A 23,921-nucleotide genomic window follows, 5' to 3' on the forward strand; every position below is an offset into this window, starting at 1 on the left:
AACCCCCAACGTAAGAATCCTTAACTTCCAAACGTAAGAATTTCTAACCCCCAAACGTGAGAAAACTAACTTCCAATTGTAAGAATCCCTAACCTCTAAACGTAAAAAAACTAAACCCCAAACGCAAGAATGCCTAACCCCCAAACGTAAGAATCCCTAACCCCTAAACGTGAGAAAACTACGCTGTCGCGTTCCCAGTACCGCAGACACGGGGTGTTGTGTACTGGAGTTCGCCAGGTCAACCACAGTGAAGTACACGGCAAGGGCAGCAAGACTAATGCGTTTATTAGGATCAGGCTGAGCCGTCTATTTACAACACTTGCGGTGAAAACTAAAAAGAATACAATTGTTTAAGTCTAAAGAAACGGAAAAACTACGAATTCAACGCCGTAAAAAACGAAAGGAAAGAATACATGGAATTTTACAAGCGTAACTTACGTCTGATCTTGACTCCGGGGTTGAGAACAAGTCACTCCACGTTCTCTTAAAGACTCCGTTAGAAATAGCTCCGTGAACTCCTTACAGTTTGAAAACTCCTCGCAACTGAGAAACGTGCTTACATAAAAAGGATCTTAATACATGTCTTTGACGTAAAGGAAATAGTAATGAAAAAAGCTTTGTGCGGCTAGCCAAAAAACGGATATTCGGTAATCATGCAATCAATAAAACAAAGCTACAAACATAAGAGAACAAATAGTCCCTGAGTGTTTCTAAAGTGCATTGTTCTTGTCAGGAACGTGACACTCCTCGCCCAAGGATGATCAATCCTTGCTCCATTAAACTTTACTTCGGTGTTCAGTAGGTTGCATTCCATCGGCTTGAACAGGTACCAACAGGACAAGCTCCTTTATTGGGCGTAAGAACGTCTTCTTCTTGCCCTCTCTCCACAGTAGGACTTGAGCCTTTCTTACTGCACCATCCTCGCTCTTGATAGCTTCGGATATCAGTCCCAGAGGCCAGTTGTTTCGGTGGGCGCCGTCTTCTTTGACAAGGACTATATCACCAGCGTTGAGATTTCGCTTTGAACTATTCCACTTGCTTCTGCTTTGTAGTGTCTGCATATACTCCCGCCTCCATCGCAACCAGAACTGGTCTGCCAGGTATTGGACTCGTCTCCAACGACGCCGTGAGTATAGGTCTACAGGTAGGAATTCTCCAGGCGGGGGACCGAGAGGTCGTGTTTTCATAGTCAGAAGCATGGAAGGTGAGAGGGGTTCAGGCTCCTCCGTATCAGACAGGACGGTGGTTATGGGGCGTGCGTTAACAATCGCCGTTACTCCTGCCATTAGTGTTACTAGAAGCTCGTGCGTGAGTTGCGATCCCCCGAGCTCCAAGAACATGGCGTCTAACACGCGGCGTATGGTTCCTATCTGCCGCTCCCATGTACCGCCGAAATGCGAAGCGTATGGTGGGTTGAAACGCCATTCGCAACCTTGTTCTTTGACATATCGCTCCAATCTGCGTTGGTCCATCTCCTTCATCGCTTCATCTAGTTCTGACTTCCCTCCTATGAAATTGGTACCTCGATCGCACCTGAGTAGCGATGCGGGGCCTCGAAGCGCGAAGAAGCGTCTAAGCGCACAGATGAAGGAACTTGTGTCCATAGACTCTAAGACCTCAATGTGGACGGCCCTGCTGCTGAGACGGGTGAAGACTAGACCCCAACGCTTAGAACCGGTGGTTCCTCCTCTCGTCTTTCGAGTCTGAATCAGCCAGGGTCCGAAGACGTCAAAGCCAACGTTGGTGAAGGGTGGGGTAGCCTCTACCCTGTCGGCCGGTAGATCAGCCATTCGCTGCTCTAGGCGAGGTCCACGTAGCTTCTTGCAAAGAACACATAGACTGAGCTCCTTTGCTACCTCGTGATTTCCATCCACTAACCAATAACCAGCTTGTCGGATGGCGCCATGTGTAATTTGTCGTCCTTGATGATGGACTTGACCGTGATAATGGCGTACTATTAGCTTTGAGACGTGGTAACCCTTAGGTAATAACACGGGATGTTTCTCCTTGTACTCCAGCCTTGCACGTCGCAAGCGGCCACCTATGCGAAGTATACCATTGTCGTCAACGAACGGATCCAATCGATATAGGGCTGACTTCTTCATTTCACTTTTCTTCTCACTAATTCGCTCGCGGCGGCTTTCATCCCCGCTGAGACGTTCACCACGATACAACTTGAGCTCCTCTCCGAAGGCTTCTTCCTGGACGGTCTGAATTATGACTGTCATGGCTTGTTCACCTGTGGGTAGCGAGGCTAGGCCGTCGTCTACATAGAAGTTACGGTGGACGAACTGAGCGGCTTCTTTACCAAATTTCTCCTCGCCGTCGGATGCCGTTCTTCTAAGGCCAAACGTGGCTACGGCTGGGCTGGGGCCGTTACCAAAAAGGTGCACGTTCATGCGATACTCCGTTATAGGCTTCCCAGGAGTGTTGTCTTCGAACCAGAGAAAGCGTAAGAAGTTTCTGTGGCTGGGGTCCACGTGGAAGGAGTGGAACATCTGTTCGATGTCGCACATTACGGCCGTTGTTTCCTTTCTGAAGCGAATAAGGACTCCCAAAAGACTGTTCATCAAGTCCGGGCCGGGAAGAAGCTCCTTATTGAGTGATACACCTCCAAATTCGGCAGATGAGTCGAATACCACTCGTATTTGAGTCGGCTTCTTGGGGTGGTAAACACCGAAGTGCGGTAAATACCATACTCGGCCAGACTGGGAGTTGGCTGGTTGGGCTGGGGATGCATGACCCTTGTCTAAGATCTTCTGCATGAACTCCAGGTAGTCTTTCTCCATTTGTGGTTTCTTTCTTAGCGTCCTGATAAGACCATTTAAGCGGTTGACTGCCTGACTTCGGTTGTTAGGCATCTTGGTATCTTTATGACGAAAGGGAAGTGGCATCTCCCAGTTACCGCTGTCGTTCTTGTTTATACCGGTCTCCATTATTTCGATGAACTTTCGATCTTCGCAGGAAAGGCTGACGTCGTTATCTTCTCGTGTGGTGCGGAAGATATCGTTCTCCGGATCCTCTCTCCGTTCTGAGAAGCTCTCCTTGATTCTAAACTGGTTGGGGCACGGTATCAACTCGTAATGCTCTGGCTCCATGTGTTTCTTCCAAGGCTCTCCGTTGTTGGCCGAGAGGAGACTGGTGCGGCAAGCGAGCACGTGTGCTGGGCCTCCGACGATGTCTAGGCACATCTGTCCGATTATCGTCCAACCGAGCGAAAGCTTTTGTGCCCAGGGGGCTCCTTTGGGTCCGTTTTTGAACTCCCGAACCTTGAGCAGCTCTGGGGCGTCTCTCCCGAGGAGTAGATGGATGTCTGCGTTTGGATCCAGGGGTGGGATTTCGCCTGCAATCTCGTGAAGGTGAGGGAATCTCCTCGCCATCTCCGGTGTAGGAATTTCGCGCTTATCGTGAGGGATGCTGTCACACTCGATCAGGGTGGGTAGATCTGACGTTACTCCATTAAGGGATTGTATGGCTACACCTGCGACTCGGCGTCCGTATTTGATTTCCTTCTCGCCGCTGCATGTGGTGAGAAGGTACTTCTCCTCCGGACCGACCGCTCCTAGCTCATCGGCGAGTTCGCTGCTGATCAAGGACGAGTTACTTTGTTCGTCAACGATAGCGTAAATTCGGTGGAGAGTATCTGGTTTCTCTTTGTTCTTCACGTCGACCAATAGCAATTTGCTGCATGATAAGCCACCCTCGATAGGCTTACAAGCGAGTGTACACTTGGTGTCAACGATTTCCGTGCTTGCGGCAAATCTCCTCGGCCTTTCCTTGTGAAGAAGCGCGATGTGGCGATCATCTTTGCATATGCTGCACTGTATTTTCTTCCTACAGTCGCTGGCCCTGTGACCTTCGGATAGGCAGCGATAGCAAAGTCCGGCCTTAAGGATCCAGTCAGTTTTCTCTTCCAGGGGCTTAGCACCGAAAGCCTTACACTCTTCTAAGCTATGACCACCTCGTTCGTGAAAGGGACATCGTTTTGTCTCCTCGATTTTGGGTGGGGCTGACTCCAGTTTGACGCTAGCTGGCCCTGTGTTCGTTTTAAGTGTTCTCTTACTCTGAACTCTCCGATTGGGTGAGGTTGATGAGCCATTAGGAGTGTGCGTGGCGCCTGCGAGAATGTTTGGATTGTTTTTAATCCTCGAATGCCTTAGGACTACTTTGGAAAAGACACGAAAGCCGGGGTACTCATCTCCATTTTTCTCCGAGTACCTAGCGATTTCTTTCTCCCATTTTCCGCGTAAAGAAAGAGGCAACTTCTCAGCAATCGGTTGTATGGTATTTGGAAAGTTAAGGCACGCGAGACCTGGTAAGTAGGTCAATTGACTGTCCACATCGGCGCAAAGATCGGCAAATTCTTGTAACTTAGCATTTTCGTTTTCGCTGAAAGCGGCGGTTTTGTTCAAACGCTCCAACAATTCTTTAGTGATTACGGCCGCGCTGCCGAAACGCCTCTCCAACTCCCCCCATAGGTCGTTCAATAGCGTGCCGGGGTCATGCTGTTTTCGCTTCCGGTAATTGTCAACCAGTTTTTGAGCCTCTCCGCTGGTGAAACTACGCAAGTAATTTATTTCCTGAACGGGGTAGACGTTAACATCGCTGATCATTGCTTTGAAGGCCGCTTTCCACGGATGGAAAAGCGTGGGATCTCCGCTGAAGGTGTCTGGATGACATTTCGGAAGATTTTGTCTCGCCAATCCCGAAACTATTTGTTGATTTGCAGATGTCAACGATTCAATTAGCTGACTCCCGGTTATGTTAATTGGTGTTGATGCGATAAATGACTGCGGAAGCACGTGCCGCGAATTTTCGCCGTTGTCTTCCCGCTGGTTTGGGGTCGAGCGCAATTTCGTGCGTGGGGTTCCGGAAATTCCCTTGAGAGGTGTGTTCTCTTGTCTCTCGGGGCCTCTCGCCAGAAGAGTGCTTTGTTCTGTTGAGTTACGTATTTCCGGCGGTGAGAAAGAATGAACCAACGTGGATGTTCTTTCGTCGCTTTTAGCCTTTGGAATCCCCTCGATTTCTATTTTCGCGTTTTCTTCATTTTCCTCCTCATTTATAGCTTGCTCGATCGCTTTGAGCTTCGCATGTGCTATTGCGACTTTTTTCTCCGCGGCGATAATTGCTAGCTCCTTTGCGTGTTCCGCGCGTTCTTGTTGACGTGTGCGCTCAATTTCTGCTTCGCGTTGTTTGCGCTCGTGCTCTTTTTCGGCGACCATTTTCTCATAGTCCGCGCTTTCTCGTGCCGCTGCCGCTTCGGCGAGCGCTTTCATTCTGGCGCTACTCGCTCTGGACGAGCCTGCAGAGGATTTGCTACGGCGCGAGTGACGAGATAAACGCGAGCTTGTCTCCAACAATTTGTCGGATTGTCTACTTTTTATTTCTTGTATTAACTTTAATGCTCGGTCGAGAGTTAGGCTCTCTTCCACAAGACGAACTTCTACGTCCCCAAAGTAATTGTGTTTATCTTGCGCGTAAAGGCTTCTTATTTCTTGCAATTTTATGTTTAATTCCCCAGAGAATCCCTCAAGGTCACGCAAGACTTCGTCCAGATCCGATCCTTCGTTTATCCCCTCAGTGGATCGTATGACGTCTTTGAGCATCTTGTGCACGACATTTGCTTCCCGATGTTTCTGATCGATTTCATTTTCTAACGCCTTTCTAGACAATGTTCTAACTCTTCTATCGGGATCTCGACCGACTACTTCTTGATCTGACGAGACTTCTCCTTTGTTTGGCGTATCGGCTTCCTGGCCACTCATTTTCGGCGCTGATTTAAGCTCTACTCAGTTACGGCTTACCTCAATCTGTTCTTGGTCAGACTTTTCACTGTCGCGTTCCCAGTACCGCAGACACGGGGTGTTGTGTACTGGAGTTCGCCAGGTCAACCACAGTGAAGTACACGGCAAGGGCAGCAAGACTAATGCGTTTATTAGGATCAGGCTGAGCCGTCTATTTACAACACTTGCGGTGAAAACTAAAAAGAATACAATTGTTTAAGTCTAAAGAAACGGAAAAACTACGAATTCAACGCCGTAAAAAACGAAAGGAAAGAATACATGGAATTTTACAAGCGTAACTTACGTCTGATCTTGACTCCGGGGTTGAGAACAAGTCACTCCACGTTCTCTTAAAGACTCCGTTAGAAATAGCTCCGTGAACTCCTTACAGTTTGAAAACTCCTCGCAACTGAGAAACGTGCTTACATAAAAAGGATCTTAATACATGTCTTTGACGTAAAGGAAATAGTAATGAAAAAAGCTTTGTGCGGCTAGCCAAAAAACGGATATTCGGTAATCATGCAATCAATAAAACAAAGCTACAAACATAAGAGAACAAATAGTCCCTGAGTGTTTCTAAAGTGCATTGTTCTTGTCAGGAACGTGACATACGCCCTAAACGTAAGAATAAGTAACCTCCAAACGTAAAAAAATTAACCCCTAAAAGTAAGAATTACTGACCCCCAAACGTAAGAAAACTAACCCCCACATGTAAGAATCCCTAACCTACAAACGTAACAAAACTAAACCCCAAACGTAAAAATCCCTAACCCCCAAACGTAATAATTACTTATCCCCAAACGTAAGAGAACTAACCTCCAAACGTAAGAATCCCTAACCCCAAAACGTAAGAATCACTAACCCCCAAACATCAGAAAACTAACCCCCAAACGTAAGAATCCCTAGCCCCCAAAAGTAAGAAAACTAACCCCGAAACGTGAGAATCCCTAACCCCCAAACGTAAGAAAACTAACCCTCAAACGTAAGTAAACTAACCCTCAAACGTAAGAAAACTAACCCCCAAACGTAAGAAAACTAACCCCCAAACGTAAGTAAACTAACCCTCAAACGAAAGAAAACTAACCCCCAAAAGGTAAGAATCCTTAACTCCCAAACGTAAGAATCCCTAATTCCCAAACGTGAGAAACCTAACCCCTAAACATAAGAATTACTAACCCCCAAATGTAAGAATCCTTAACTCCCAAACGTAAGAAAACTAACCCCCAAACGTAAGTAAAACTAACCCCTAAACGTAAGAATACCTAACCCCCGAACGTAAGAAAACTTACGCCCAAACGTAAGAAAACTAACCCCCAAACGTAAGAATCCCTAAGCCCCGAACGTAAGAAAACTAGCCCCAAACGTAAGAATCCTTAACTCCCAAACGTAAGAATTCGTAACCCCCGAACGTAAGAAAACTAACCCCCAAACGTAAGAATTACTAACCCCAAACGTAAGAATCCTTAACTTCCAAACGTAAGAATTTCTAACCTTCAAACGTAAGAAAACTAAACCCCAAACGGAAGAATGCCTAACCCCCAAACGTAAGAATCCCTAACCCCTAAACGTAAGAAAACTACACCCCAAACGTAAGAATAAGTAACCTCCAAACGTAAGAAAACTAACCCCGAAACGTGAGAATCCCTAACCCCCAAACGTAAGAAAACTAACCCCCAAAGGTAAGAATTACTAACCCCCAAACGTAAGAATCCCTAACCCCGAAACGTAAGAACTACTAACCCCCAAACGTAAGAATCCCTAACCTCTAAGCGTAAGAAAACTAAACCCCAAACGCAAGAATGCCTAACCCCCAAACGTAAGATTCCCTAACCCCTAAACGTAAGAAAACTACGCCCCAAACGTAAGAATTACTGACCCCCAAACGTAAGAAAACTAACCCCCAAACGTAAGAATTACTGACCCTTAAGAGCAATTCTCCAGGAAAGTGAAGCAAAGTTGGAAATGAAAATTTTTAACCCCCCTTCATTTTTTGTGTGGAGGTAGGTTACCTGGAGGGATGAACAAAAACAGCCATATTTGGATCGGCAGGTGCGTCGTTGCCATGGAAACCACACTTGATCACGTCGGCCTGAGGTCTATGTTTTGACCTAAGAATTTACTCTCAAATAGTACAAATAAACGAGTCTGGTTCTCGAGTACATGCGAACCAATTCAAATAAAATTCATACAGATGGTAGAACCATTCTCCCAGTTTATAAAATTTGCTGTTAGAGTATTTGGGGTTCTATAATCAAGAAGACAATGTTCGTATTACTATGTTGCCTGTCAGCCATTTTGACAAGAAGGAAAAACAAGCACAACCATATTCGTTATTTCTCCGAAAGTACTCTTCCTACATAAACCAAATTAGCAGTAGGGCTTACATAGATATTGAAGTTTATAAATATTATAAAATCTATTTGGGGAAAATTATATTCTGGCCATGGGTGTTGAAGACATCCGAGGCAAGTTGCAAAAAATCGCAAAATTGGAAATGTTGAGGTCTCCAGTATTTGGTTCAAACAGGCTTTAGATAGAGAATATCAGCTTCAGAGGTTTTCTCATTCATCTTATCTGTTATCTACATTTGATTGATTAGGTTTTGGCCAACGCATTTGATGAAATATAAATTAAATCAAAGCCCACCTTGCAACTTTTGGGAATTTCTTCAGGATGCTTTTGTCGTATAGGATGGGTCTCTCCTCAGTTCGCTCGCTCCATTTTCTTGACCAAATCTTGCACAGACTATAGCGGAAAGGACAATTCTAACTGCTTAGCCTCGCCGAACATCTACTTTTAGACCAAAGATGATGATGCATTAACCCGAATAAAGAACAGTCGAACAGGTCAAACAGTCGTGTGTCGAGTATCGAAATAATTCATCAATACAATCCATCCAGGAAGTTAAATAGATCCATCAGGATCACAGCTGAGCAAATGCATGCCTGCGACGATTCTGAATAAAGTCTTTGGCTAAATCGAGCCGTACATTCCTGGTGCATGGTTGAGAAGCGAAGAAATCGTTGTTTACGACCTGTTTACTACCAAACGTATGTAGACCGGAAATGCGAGTAGCAAAACTGCTGACCGGATGTAGTTTTAAATGCGATATACGCGCTTTTTGTTTGTTTGTTCGTTTTTGTAGCTTCGGCTAATTGTCGCAATGGCATTATCTCTTCTTTAGATATTTTTGGTACAATATATCATTGATAGGGGATAAAAGGACGACTTTTGATCCGCTTTTATGACTGTTTTACAGTGGTGAATAAAGAGGACAAAATAAAAGCGCTTCACTGATCGTTTTACGCAACCACATAAGCCATCCATGTTTCCTGGGTTTGTTTGTTTGTTTGTTTGTTTGTTTTTTTTTATTCATTGCTTATTGGATGTTAAGGATGGCCTGCATGTAAGATACGTCGCTGATCTGGGGCATTAGCGTACATATTAGAAGTTACGAAGTTGGAATTTTTGACCCACCTCTCCTCCAGAAATAAATAAGTCCTCTCCAAGCCGATAAATTTTCACATACAGTACCTAATACCTGCCCAAATTTTGGCATTCTTTCTGTTTATCTATCTATTTGTTTATTTATTTATTTATTTATTTATTTTTTGCTGTTGTTTTTTTTTTGGGTGGGGGGGGGGGGGGGTGACTGAACATAAATTTGTGCCGTCGATAAAAAACACTGTAAGGGAAATTTGCATATCGTCGTGCGAAAGAAAATATCCTGGTCGGGACAATGGAAAGTTGGTCTCTTTCAAATCCCAAAAGGGACGTTTCGGTTTGTGAGTACAGTGGAAACAATATAAAACTCAGTCAATGTCAAAGGGATATTTCCAGGCACGTGCAAGCCTACGGACTTAGTATAAACCGTGATGAAATCAGCGACGAAATGGATCTTATTCTTTGCCGTGCAGGTAAATAAATGTAACATTTCAAGCGCGAATTTTTCATTCTCTTGTTACAAATAGGTTATCTTAACTGAATTTGTAATTGCAGTTTCACAGTCTAAAGAGCAATCTTTTTTTTGGGGGGGGGGGGGGGCCGCTGTTATGATCGTGCGTTCAATTTTCACCCAAGCTTCAGTTCAGCTTCATTTCCTTTGTTTTTGTTTTCATTCGGTTATTCTGGTTTTTTTTTCCTTTTTGTTTTTTTTGGCTTTCTTCACCATTGCCATTGTGAAACAACCTCATTACAAGAGGATATCATTACACATACATCCGGTGTTACATCCCATTACATTCCGGTCAGCAGTCGTGCTTCTCGGACTTCCGGCCTATGCGTTCAGTTTATTTACCATTTTTGGGTTGTCGACTATCGCAATATCTGACTCGATTTTAGCCAAAGACGTTACTTTGGATTGTTCAAAGGCATGCATTTGCTTTGTACATCGATCTCGACACATTTACTTTACTTCCTGGCTGAATAATATTGATGAATTTAGGTGCTCGACGGCAGAAATTGCAAGCATTACGACCATGTTTTGGACTTTGTCAACTATTCTTTGTCAAGTGTATGCGGGCTACTTGTATCATCATCCCTGGTCTGAAACACAGCAAACTGGATATTCGATGGGAGTAACTGTTAGTCTGCGCTAGATTTGGTCAAAAAGACGGAACGTGCGTGAAGAGAACCACGCGACGAAAGCATCCTGAAGAAATTCCCAAAACCCTCAAGGTAGGTTTTGTATCAATTTATATTTCATCAAATTTGTTGGCCTAAACCTTATTTACTAAATGTAGGTAGCAGACAAGATGATAAAAGATACTTTTGAAGCTGATTTTCTCTCTCTAAAGCCTGTTTGAGCTAAATACTAGAGCTCTCAAAATTACGAATTTTGCATTTTTTTGCAATTTGTCCCAGGTGTCTTCAGCACCCATGGCCAGAGTATAGTTTTCCCCAAATTGATTTTATGATATTTAGAAACGTCAATATCTATGTAATCTCTGCTGCAAATTTGGTTTATGTGGAAAGAGTACTTTCGGAGAAATAACGAATATCGTTGTGCTTGTTTTTCCTGCTTGTCTAAATGGCTGACAGGGAACATAGTAGGACGAGCATTTCTTCTTGTTTATAAAACCCAAATTATTGTAACGGCGAATTTTATAAACTGGGAGAGTGGTTCTAACATCTGTGTGAATTTCATTTGAATTGGTTCCCATGCACCCGAGAACCAGACTCGTTCACTTTTACTTTTTGAGAGTGTAACTTTTGCTCAAAACATGGTCCCAAGGCCGACGTCATATAGTGCTGTTACCATGGCAACGATACATCTGCCGATCCAAGTATGGTTGTTTTTGTATATCCCCCAAGGTAACCTACCTACACACAAAATTTGAAGAGGGGTTAAAATTTTTCATTTCCAACTTTGCTTCACTTTCCTGGAGAATTGCTCTTAAATGTAAGAAAACTAACCCCCACACGTAAGAATCCCTAACCCACAGACGTAACAAAACTAACCCCCAAAAGTAAGAATTACTAAACCCCAAACGTAAACGATTTCACCCAAACGTAAGAATCCCTAACCCACAAACGTAAGAAAACTAACCCCCAAACGTAAGAATTCCTAACCCCCAAACGTAAGAATCCCTAGCCCCCAAACGTAAGATTTAACTCCCCAAACGTAAGAAAACTAAACCCCAAACGTAAGAATTACTAATCCCTAAGCGTAACAAAACTAACCCGCAAACGTAAGAAAACTAACCCCGAAACGTAAGAATGCCTAACCCCTAAACGTAAGAAAACTAACCCCCAATTGTAAGAATCCCTAACCCCTTAACGTAAGAAAACTAACCTCCAAACTTAACAAAACATCAGCGTCATGTAATTTGAGCATCACACCCACTCTTCAACTCTCACGAGTGTATACAATATGCGAGCCAGCGAGGCGTGCGAGGCATGCGAGGCAGACGTACGAGGCGTGCGAGGCATAGGCGAGGCATGAACAAAACAAGCGAGGCATGCGAGGCATGAACAACCCCCAACATAAACTGCTAACCGTTAAGCTAACCGGGGAGCTATTTAAGCTAACCTGAGTGCTATTTGGGCTAACCGGAGTGCTTTTTAGGCTAACCGGAGTGTTTTTTAGGCTAACCTGAGTGGCTCGCATGCCTCGCTGGCTCGCAGATTGTGCATCCCCACTCTCACGTTTCCTCTCACCAACTGACATTTCCGTGAGGGGTTGTCATGCACTAGACAGATCATCATGATCCATCAAAATATTACACCCTCTCTTCAAACCCAATGTCATGGTTTTTTTTCGAAGTCTCTCCCAAAATGACATTTTCGTAAGATGGGATGACTTTTCCCATGATGTGTCATCATTAAATAGTCAGATCATCACCACCTATCAACATTTTTTCCCCCTCTTCAGATCTCACATCACGTTGGCATAAAGGGTCCAATATCAAAATTTAGGTGTTGGGTTTTTATCAAGATTACACCAGAACTCTAAGGAAGAAATAGGGCTAGGTTTCCTAATCAAAATATCAAAGGCCATAATATTATACAATGCACTGTAACAAAAATGAGAGCAATTCAAAGAAAACAAATAAATACTGTCATATCTGTCGCCCCTACCCAATCGTCAGTTGATGTGACACCATTAGTATGAATTTAACGCAGAGCTAAAACTGATCTGTTGTTCTTGTGGTTTTTTCCATAGTGTGAATTGTTCGTGTCTGTGAAAGTGTGAACCAGGCCTAACTGGTGCAAAGTTATTACCGGTAGTTATAATGGGGTAATGATTATAAACTGTTTCTGTGTAAAAATTGTTGCTCACATCAACATTCTCCTGAAGTCACCCAATGCCTTTTCCATGCAACCTTTTAACATTAGCCCTTCTATCTCAACTCTCTTAAACAAAAGAGTTTCTTAAACTAATATCACCTGCAAAACTTGTTCTCTAGTACAGTGCTTCCAAAGGCTTTCAAAGCTTCCAAGCCACTTAATCTGAAGGGTTACTCCGGGCATAAAGCATGCAACAAAGGATCCTTCCTGAAAAACAAAACAAGTCATATAAAAAAATAATCTTACTAGCTTGTAGAGATTGTCAATTGTGAATTTGACTGAATGTTCTTATTTCTAACTTTTTGGTTGGTTTTCTGTACCCTGCAGTCTAACAGGGGTACCACATGTAAAAATTGAAATTAATCAATGACCTGGATTGCAGACATTTTCCTGGAATTGGAACTGCATACAGTAGCTTAAATCAGTACATGCACAAAAATTGTCATGTTAAACTGCATTAAGTTCTGGTTGCCTACTGTAATGTTAGGGCTGTAGAAAAAGACACATGTTGTTTCTCAGTTGTTAATGCTCTGATAGTTGATTGTCAACTGAAGGTGAGAATGGCCATGCCTGCATGGCCCCTTTTATACCGGAACTTCCTGTTTAAGGGTTACCCAGAGTTTTTTTTCTTGGTCAACACAGCACCCTTTCTGGACATTTGGTGTTGTTTTGGTAAGACCAAGAACATGGCATAAGAGGAAAGCAACGTTTTTGGCATCTGTTACTGTAGAGTTGTTGTAACACAATTGATACACTGTATTTTTTTGGTTTCAGAGATGTCATTTACTACTGAAATGGTACTGTTTTTTGAGAGCAAACAGGATCAGAATTCAATGCACGCATGAATGACTGTTGTGCTCCATATCAGTTAAAAATACTGAGGCATGTACTTTTCCATTATTGTTACATTATTGAAATGAATAATGTGTCTTGGCATGTTTAGGGGATTTCCCAGTCCCCACTATACAATGATCCTCAGCATTCTTGCTAGGGATGGTCAACAAAAATGTCAAAGGTATGCTTTTAATTTTTCCAGGTATAGAGAGATAATGTTAGATTTATTACAGATGATTTGGTTGTCTGTATGGGATGAATACTTTGTTTTGTTGTTACTGTATAAAAAGATGTTTTTATGTTTCAAGACCAGTAAATATTTACAACCCTTTTTGTTTGTAACCTACAGAATAGTGTAAAATAATTTTACAATAAAATTATTATTGTGAGGAAGAAACGATTACAGGGTGAGGAAGAAACGATTACAGGGTCAACTTTCCGCATGAATTTAACCGCTGGTATTTCTCTGAAGAACTGCACTGCGTATAATGTGACAGCTCTTTGACAGCTGATTGAAACAAGGCGTGGTGGTATTTGGAAGGTGTTTCACTGCCTCCAATGAAGAAAAAAGTGAAGCTGCTCTCGCTATTTCGAATTTCGCCCTTTGTCTAGCTAATCGATTTCAACTAAGATGGTGAGCTGTTGTGTACCGGATTGTAAGAATCATTCAGAGAAGACAAAGGAGACAAGGTCACTTACCACAGTATGCCACTGGACCACCGTACAAACGCATGGCTTGAACGACGGAAAATATGCCTCCCCTCGAATACAGCACTAGGTCACAAGCACTCTTACGACTCCGCTTAGGGCTCCGACTCCGAATCCGTCGCTAGTGAAAACCAGCCTTTAACCTTGAAAACACAAAATCAAAACAAACTTCAATTCCACAAATTCTTGCAATAAAGGGACATTGATTACTGGCTCCAAAGCAAAACTGAAAGGACTTGAAGCCTTCTATAGAGCACTCTATAGTAATCAAGACTTTGGGGGGGGGGGGGGGAGGATTTGAAACATATGAAAGCTAATTTTCTTAATAACGATCAAATTCTGAAATTGAGTGACGAGCTGCAGATGTTCTGTGAAGGTAATCTTTCACACAAGGAGTGTTTATAAGCCTGGAGAAGATGGCCTTACAGCTGAGTTTTATAAAATGTTCTGGCCACTCCTTGATCAACTCCTGGGCCCAGTTGTTTGAAAGCTGATTAACGCTAATCCACGATTAAAAGTTAACCGAGGTTTTCAACTCGCTCATTAAAGATTATTTTAAAGCCTCATTTTTATCTAATGGTAAAGAAAAGTCTAAGGCAAAACTGAGGGACAAAAATCTTTTGGACAAATCCTTACAGATTAGTAAATATACTTTGAATCAAAGTTCATGTTAACCCAGGATTTGGTCCTTTTGTGAAAGTTCCAAAGAAACCCTTAAACATACTTTTATACATTGTCAATTTAGCACTACATTCTGGACCCAAGTTATTTATTGGTTGAATTCCGTCAATTAAACATCGAAAAATTAAGTGATATCATTATGAGAAAATTTTTGGTTTCATCAAGGGTAGACCACATTGGATGCTCCTAAATCATATTATCATTAATGCTAAACAAGTAATTAACTATAACCGTAGAAGAAAAATAAAGCCATTATTATTTTATCTCATTGCATTGAGCATATTCAATATTTTATGGCTAAAAGAAATAGGAGGCTCGCTTTTCATCAACAAAAGTGCCAAATTCTAAATGAAGCTTTTTGTTTAAGCTCTTGCACAACAGTATCTACATATAAGTTTTGTTTCCTCATACTTGATTCTTTAGTTAATTTAAGCTAATTAAACCTAAATTTTTAATTTAACTTAGTACTTTTCTGTTTTGTATGTACACTGTACTATGTAATGTAAACTACAATTTTGTGTATTCTAATAATAAAAAAAGAAAAAATGTTGCTTGCACTCATAGGTCATCGTCCCACTAGTAATTAATTATTGCACGCTCTCTAGTGACACGAGTTTGGGCTGCCTGTGTTGTGAATAACTGCTGTGTTCCGTATAAGTCAGAAAATGCTGAAGCATGCATATGTAGTTTTAAGTGTCAGGTCATCGAGATAAATCATGTTTTTATCTATACAGGGGATGCCCCCAAACTATTCCACTAGCTCACTATCGGATGATTACAATATTATGACCAGGATAGCTGGATGGTAGGAGGTGGGGGGGGGGAGGGGGAACAGGGTTTAATAATCTAAGGGGTGTAGAGTGGGGCAAGGGGGCACGGTTAAGAAAAAAGTCTATGACTTAGAACTTTCTTGTTAGCTTATCAAGTGAGCAAGGGGAAAATGCGAATACAGGGCCACTTATTTACATTGTAATAGCATCTATTGTGTTTAATGTGTCGTTCTATTGTGTTATGTGTCGTTCTTATGTGTGTGGACCAAAGTGGCCCTGTATTCTGTAGTTGCTCCAATGGGCCTTGTTAATTGTGCCCCTGCTAAAACGGTTTATGCAATCGAAGATTAAGGGCAATAGTGACATTGATGCTTTATGGATTAAACACTAACCTTCAAGAGTCGAAGCTCTGCCGTCCGTACTTCCCATCGGTCGTCCGGTGAAAATAAAGAGACTGCGGACAAAAAGACGCACGCTTTCTCTCACATCCATTTTAATCATCTGATGTTTTGAAATTTTCAGCTGAGTGTTGAACATCAAAGGTGTGTTCCTGGAGAGTAACTTATAAAAATAAAGACCATTGCTTTCAAACCTTCCGCCATCTTGGTGCGCGGGTTCTTTTTTGGTCCCAGTGTCCCCTCGACCAGGGTTGGGGTTGGGGTGTCAGCGATCAAGTGAAAAATATGGCTGCACACAAAAGTTGCTTGTAGGTCTGATACAATTTAGCACTATCAAATATCATTCATTTTACAGATAAGAATCAAATCTGCATTTTGGTAGACTGCTCAAAACGCTCAAATCTAACAAAACTTCACCACCATTGACCACAGTGTTCTTATACGAAAGCTTCACAAATACGGTCAGGAGCAGTCACAAATGGATTGAATCATATCTTTGCGACCGAAGCCAAAAATGTAGTATAAATGGCAAATTGTCAAGTATTGCCCCAGTTTCTTGTGGTGTCTCACAGGGAAGCAATCTTGGACCAGTTTATTCTTAGTCTACATTAATGATCTGGCCTCAGTTGTTCAAAGGGCGGATCATGTCCACTGGATAGTTCGCTATCCGGCAGATAAAATGTGCGCAAGATTTTCTCAATAGTCGTATAATTTATGAATAGAGTAGAAGCATATGTCAAATTTAAGAATGGGGTTATGTGGAAAACGAAATAAAGCCGTTCACGACATTAAATTCTTAGTTTTTGATTTTCCCTTCAATAGGGTGTCATTTTTTCGGGTTTGGGCCTCCATTCTTCGCTTGTCTCATCCTTAAATAGGGTCAGGGTTTAAAAGCCTGGGCGGCACACACCTATCCGAAATTTATGGAAGTACCCCCCCCCCCCCCCGGAGTTATCCGCTCTTTGCACAACTGAGGCCTGCCCAATTGCCTTAGTTTAGCCCCTCCGAGGATGTTTGCCGACGACACAAATATATAACCTTCGCTACCAGTACTATGGCTGACCTCGAAAATGCCATAAACTCAGAGCTAAGAAACGTTAATTGCTGGCTTTTAACCAAGTCTAAATTCATGGTAATTGGATCTAATCAGCGTTTATAAGCTCTTTCGAATAATCAGATTAATATCGAGATCGACGGCAAATCGATCAAAAGAGTTAACGAGACCAAATCACTGGGCTTATTAATTGACGAACACGCGTTTCATGGACAAAGCATATAGATGAAAAAAAAGGACAATATCTTCAGCTACAGGCGCCCTTTTGACGCATAAGACCATCCATTTCCGAAAGCTCCCCTCTCCAAGTCTACCAAGTATTAGTTTTACCCCACTTTGACTATTGTAGCTCCTTTTGGGACGAACTAAACGATAAACTCCAAAAACACCGGCCTAAATATGGCTGCTAGGGTCATTACCAGATCCAGTTACGACACAACTACCAGTTTCCTCCTAAAGAGGCTCCACTGGGACAAGTCCCCACGCGCCGCAAGAAGCCAAGAGTACTTCTATATTCGCAGGCTAAAAGCCCGGGCAAGTGATAACGTACGTGTCTCTTTTGTTTGAAGTCATCGAGACATCGACCTATGAAATCCACGCGAGTCAGGAGTTATTCACATTAAGAATAGTGGTTTGTGGTCGCCCCTTGTCAGATTACCGTATTTACTCGAATAAGCGCCGCCCCCGAATAAGCGCCGCCCTCGATTAAGCGCCGCACATGGAGCGGAATGGTTAATAAGCGCCGCCCTCGAATAAGCGCCGCAGCTCCGGTGCGGCGATTATTTGAGTATTTCCATAAGATGATAAAAATACACTGTAATCGCTGCAATGCGGTTCTAAGCCAACAATGGGAATTTATTTTCATCAATAGTGATGTTTTCAGTTCGAAGTGAGTATATCTTGATGCTCTTTCATTTAGTTCTCTCTTCAAAATGTTCGCGTTCTTCAGTTCTTGCGTGAAGGCTGTAAACTTTGCCGGTAAGAGAAGCCCAACCTCCCTCTATCTCTTCCCTGTAACTAATGCAGTAAGGAGATTGTCAGCGTTTGCTTGTACAATCAAAATGTTTTGGCTTTGTGGTGTGAGCCTTTTAATAAGCGCCGCCCTCAAATAAGCGCCGCACAGGAGACACGAAAAATTAAATAAGCGCCGCGGCGCTTATTCGAGTAAATACGGTAGTTTTTTTTTAATATTTGGAGCTAGAAAGGGCCCTGTGAGCTCGGCGGACTCATGGCGCACTGTGAATGGTGTCCAGGAACTGCGGTCAGCCTGAAGGCGACAAAAGTACCAGGGAGAAATCGCTGAAATCGGCTCTGAAGACAACGAAAAGGTGAGCAAAATTTTACGTCTCACTCAGTACGCTATTCACCAAAGCTCGTTTTAACGATGTTCCTGATATCATTATTATTATATCTCAGCAAAAAAAAAAAAACATCGTAATACTTGCGAACTATTTTACACAGAATATCACCAGCGCTTTTCTTCCACTCGAAAAGGCCGTAAATACACAAGGGCCTCTCCAGGAATTTTTGTCCAATACAATTACCCTCTTCCGGAAATTTGGAATATCCTCCCAATTTTTCGGTGACATTTACTGAAAAGATTTCGAATCAGTCCCGAGTTTTAATACCCTGCTGTACCGTAACTATTTCATGTTTCCCTGACAATTTACCGAAAATCTCTCCAGATTCGCGGAGGAATTTCCTGAGAAACAGTAGTCTGAAATATCAGCCGTCTCCTCCCCCTAACCCACAGGGGGTACGGGAGAGAAAGAAGGTGCCGGCAGGTTGAGCAGTCGTTCGCGCATTAGGTCGAGATCTTAGATTTCAAACAAAGAGAGCTACGGCCCGTTTCTCTAAAGTCGCCTCGACTTTCGAGAAACAAAACGTTACCACGGCGGTAACTTACCGGGCCCGATAAGTGTCTTTAGTGATAAATGTTTCTTAACAGAAGTCAACTTTTGTTAGCTTTGAATAGTAAATTTTAAATTCTTATAATTCTATGAAAACATTGCCCAAGTACCGTGTCTGTAATCACTTTGTAATCGGGGACTTTCGAGAAACGTCCATCCCTACTCTTCCCAGTCTTCTTCTCGTCATATAACCTAAGACGGCGACAAGACATTCAGCTAATGATTTGTAGTGATATTGTTTCTCTGATATTGTATGGACGATGAGAACTTGTCAATATGTTTTAGTGGATTGTTATTAAGACGATTTACGGCGCAAGTTGTAATCTTTATTAAGTTGGCTGTTAACTGCATGTTTAACAGTTCACGATCTCAATTGATATCCTAACGAATTAGTAATTATTTGGGGGGCTTCTTAGTTTTGCTTTCCCGATTTAAAAAATAATTGGCACCGAATCACTCTGAATAACTGATGATGTATTTATGTAGTCAGGCAGCTGAATTCACTTCTTTATGTTAATAAAGTTGAAAAGTTATTAATCCCAAATCGGAATGTTTTCCTATTTGTCTTCTATCGCGTGTTTTTAATGTGTTTTTCCCAGCTGTGTAGTCCTTTCATCACGGATATGCGCTAATGAAGAATTTCGACACGACGCGGAAAATCTCATTTATTTCTATCCTTTTACCTTGTTCGTTTCAACTGAGGGGCGACTGAATTGGTACTGAAGAGCTGGGCTGTGAATATAACCACTTTTGGTTCAATTAGATCACTGCAAGGTAAATATACCAAAAGAATTTTATAAGAAAAAATTAAGTAATCAGATAAATTCTGAATTTTAATGCTAACTTGATGGGATCCTTCTTCTTTGTGAGAGTGATACTTCAAATTAGATGTCAGATCCATTTGGTAAATGCAAATAGCAATAGAATTTTTGTTTGAAACGATCATTCAAAAATTCGCCGTTAAATTGACTCCTATGTGGCTCTTAACACGAAGAAACAAGTTCCAAGATTTAGTGATCTAGCGGATGTTGTTATCCCTGTTAGTTTCTTGAATCCAAGTAAAATAATCAATAACAAAAAAGGAACATTCAAGCCAATCATCCAATTTTAAAATTATTTTTTCTTTTCTCGGGACGTATAAATAATGAAACAAAATAGGTAAGGACTGTAGATATTTTAAGGACGAGAAGAAGTTCTGAAATGGGAAAGATTCTGACTGGAGATTAATACAATTGTCCTCTCTATCACGCGTTTTGTTTGATTACAAGAAAACACTTCTCAAAGACGAATTTTAGTAATTTATTGCTTTTTCACCTTCTACATTCTACTGCATGTCAGCATCTCGCTTTCATAATTCTAAATATTTTATAAATAAGAAAATTGAAACAAAATTCACTCCTCAACCTGGATTCATGATGTGTAGACAGCTTTTTTTTTTAACGAACCTATTCGCATATGAGACACCAACATAACGGTTTTTTCTTCATAAGGGAACAGCTTCTCTAGTTCCATTAAATCGCACTGAAAAAGTTTCAGATCCAACTAAATATAATGGCATTATGGTAAAATTCGTTGAAAGCACTGACTACTGCAGTGAACTCGCGTCTTGCTGATTCATTTTAACATAACACGTTCCTCGAGGGAAACAGTCTTACAGCTGTTTGACATCAAAATGCAATAAAATTATTATGAAAAAGTTGTCTTGTTCAAACTGCGATATTATGATTTCGACCCGGCCTTCTTGCTAAAACTAAATATCAGCGAGGTCGACTGAGGTAAATAGAATGTAAATAAGTCCAGTTGCTTCGGTGGAGGAAAAGTGCAACCCTTAATACCATATATCACAGGAAAATTGCGTCGACATTAGTTTTTTTCTTTTTTCTGATATCTATTGCCTATTGGACGAGAAGCAATCAAGCCCGGAGTTTGAAAACTTTTAGATATCACTATCTTATTTCCCGTGTGTTTCCTAAAAAGCTGTTGACTAATTCAGGTTTTTTTTTGTTGTAGAGTAACAATGGCAAAGTTTACTTTTGTTTTGATGGTTGTGGTACTGCTTGTGGTATCGATCACTTCGACTGATGGCTGGTTCAGTGGGAGAAGGCGCAGAAGATTTAGAATCCGGATTCCACCAATTCCACCAATACCGCCAATACCAGTGCCGGCCACTACAAAGGCTCCCACGACAACTACACAACCTCCGACGACAACTACGCAACCTCCGACGACAACTACACAACCTCCGACGACAACTACACAGCCTCCGACAACTACACAGCCTCCGACGACAACTACACAACCTCCGACGACAACTACACAGCCTCCGACAACTACACAGCCTCCGACGACAACTACACAGCCTCCAACAACTACACAACCTCCAACGACAACTACACAGCCTCCAACAACTACGCAGCCTCCGACGATAACTACACAGCCTCCGACGACCACCGAGCCACCGACGACTACACAGCCTCCGACGACCACCGAGCCACCGACGACAACCACGCAACCGCCGACAGTTACTCAAGCCCCAATTGACCTTGATCTAGTCGATCAGTGTGAAGATTGAGACAAAAAATGAATAAATTGATACAACTGAACCTACTTGTCACAATCTATTCTAAAAGACTGGAAGAAAGAGCCCTTACTCAGCCCAACCTCAATTTAAAAGGGTAAAAATACTGTGAATTATTTTTGAGACTGTTGGCTAATTACTGCCCCATGTTTACTGATAGAAACAAAATAATTGACAGGGTATATCTGACACCAAGACTAAAGACAGAAAAAACACTAAATTCAAAGTCTGGGAAAACACTATCAAGCATTTAATACAAATCACAAATCGGGATCGAGGTCGAGAAGAACGCAGATTGTATATTTCATAATGTTAAAAACTGGATCATTCTTTAATGCAATTCCAGGGTTTTGACTGGCTGAGCGGCCATGGTATACTATAAATTGTTTTCTGGTTGCTCTTGAAAAGGAAATCAGCAAGGCCTACCAATATTACTTGATTGATTTTAATAAAACAATTATTCCACTTGCGCTTGTTGGATATGAGAAAATTATAGCCAACTCGACCCTGCGCGCCTCATTGGCTATTTATCATCTCATATCCAACGCGCGCTGTGGAATAATTATTAATTATCTCGGCCTAAAACTAGTAAGTGATCGGGCTTTTTATTTTCCTTTTGATTTGAGAAGTATTATTTTATAACACACTCGCTTGGTTGTAGGCTGTATCTCACAAATCTTGTTAACAAGTCACATGATTGATAGTGCGATATCCCTCAACTAAACGACCTTGTGTGACAAGCATGATGCACAGTTCCTATTTGTCTTGCCGATCTTTCGTTATATTCTTGTATTTTTCTGGTATGAAATTTAGCTGAATAATATTGATTTTTTTTACGTTAATTTAGTTGGTCAGATCAATTCAACTTTCACTTCAAGTTACAGTTGAACCTTAATCAACAGGTTTAGCAGTTCGCGTTTGAATATCTCAACTAGTGATGTTATTCTTGTGGAGAGGAATGGGCAACAATGCTATATAAAGTCAAAAATACAAGCTCCGAATTCAAATAAATTATGCCGCGCTTTCATGCTCTCGCAGCTGAACTACTTGCTTTATGTTAATACAGTTTAAACTGATTTAATCCCACGACTGAATATTTTATTTTTGACGTCTATCGTCACTTTTGTGTGGTTTTCAAAGCTGTGTTGTAACTTCGTCTATTCACCCCATGTACTAGTGACGAATTTCCTAACCATGCAAAAATTCTCTTTTACATCGTAAATATTGTCCTAGTTTGCTCCTGCCAACTGACATGAACTGAGATGAGGAATTGATAACTAGTTAGCCTTCCATATACAACCTATTTAATTCAACACAGCCATAGTATATACAAAGAATTTCCTTTTCCCCTATTAGAAAAACTTAAGCAATCACATTAAGTCGGAACTTTTACCGTTAAATTGATATACATGCCATCGACCGTATTCCAAAATGGCGGCCGCGCGGTAGACACTGGCGAAAGTAGCATGAAATCGAGGCGAAGAAGGCCAAAGAAATAACTTCCTCACCTCGAGCAACAGTAAGTGCTCAGTGAAAGTCATGGCAAATGTTACGTATGGTCCGCATTTATTAACAAAGGATGATATACGAGGTGGTTCTCTTGCCGGAAGGCAAAACGGCGAACTCAGATTCTGGCTACGAACAACGGCAACGAACATGACGAACATGACGAAGGCGCAACTGGTCAAAAGGTAGAGCGAAGGCAAATCAAGTCCTAATTTCTAAGTTTCATGCGATTTTTTCCAACATATCCAGGGTGGAGGAATACATTGACAGAAATGTAGACCAAAATATCTTTACACCAGATGTAAACATGATTTATACAAGGTGAAAATTTCATCGCCTCGAAGCTTTGGCGGACGAGTCAAGCAACGCCTGTGTTCATCCGGATGAGATACTATGACCAGAAATGCACGCTAATGGGATGCGTGAACTGTATGATAGAGATCACAAGGTGTCCCCTAACCTTACTTCTTACTAAAACTGAAGTAATTCTGTCAATGACAACAAGGTCTATCTTATATCATAGTAAAGTAGCCAAATCCAGAGTTAGGTTCATTTTCTGGACATAAGCGAACTGGTTTAGCCAAATCTAAGACAAATCTTCACGGCGAATATTTGCATGAGATTGAAACGAATAACGACCAACGTCACCGCGCAAAATGTTTTCACAGTTTTAAAAACTACCCACAAATCAGATCTTGTGTTCTGCTTTGTCAGTGGTGATGTTGTGCGTGCAAAGTGCTGCCCTTCGTGTGCCGCTGGAAAGTCAGGGTTTTGCAATCACATGTCAGCTTTGATGCTAAAAGTTTACAAATACACACATTATAACTTCAGCAATGTCGAAGAACACGAAGGAGATCAAAACTCTTCAACAGTGTGCATTCAACCCCGCAGACATGGCGCAATCCGAAGG

At 41.9% G+C, this 23,921-nt stretch overlaps 2 protein-coding genes across 3 annotated transcripts in view; both read right to left on the reverse strand.

Moving 5' to 3' along the window:
* Nucleotides 1-16,168, reverse strand: part of LOC146466146 (uncharacterized) — a 38,882-nt gene extending 22,714 nt beyond the window's left edge. For both annotated transcript variants that reach the window (XR_014868120.1, XM_085127760.1), the window contains exons 1-3: nt 15,958-16,168; nt 14,106-14,257; nt 12,672-12,779 (exon numbers count right to left, since the gene is read on the reverse strand). The gene's annotated coding sequence lies outside the window, so the exon portion shown is untranslated. The remainder of the gene's footprint in view (nt 1-12,671; nt 12,780-14,105; nt 14,258-15,957) is intronic.
* LOC146466147 (uncharacterized) lies at nt 777-6,135 on the reverse strand. The gene is made up of 2 exons (XM_085127725.1): nt 6,088-6,135; nt 777-5,980 (listed from the first exon to the last, which is right to left on the reverse strand). Exon 2 carries the CDS (start codon nt 5,763-5,765, stop codon nt 777-779), a length of 4,989 nt encoding a protein of 1,662 aa, XP_084983851.1. The 5' UTR covers nt 5,766-5,980; nt 6,088-6,135.
* Nucleotides 16,169-23,921: the final 7,753 nt, after the last annotated feature.

This window comes from Pavona decussata, unplaced genomic scaffold (assembly GCF_977016875.1).
Source record: "Pavona decussata unplaced genomic scaffold, jaPavDecu1.1 SCAFFOLD_153, whole genome shotgun sequence".
Taxonomy (NCBI): domain Eukaryota; kingdom Metazoa; phylum Cnidaria; class Anthozoa; order Scleractinia; family Agariciidae; genus Pavona; species Pavona decussata.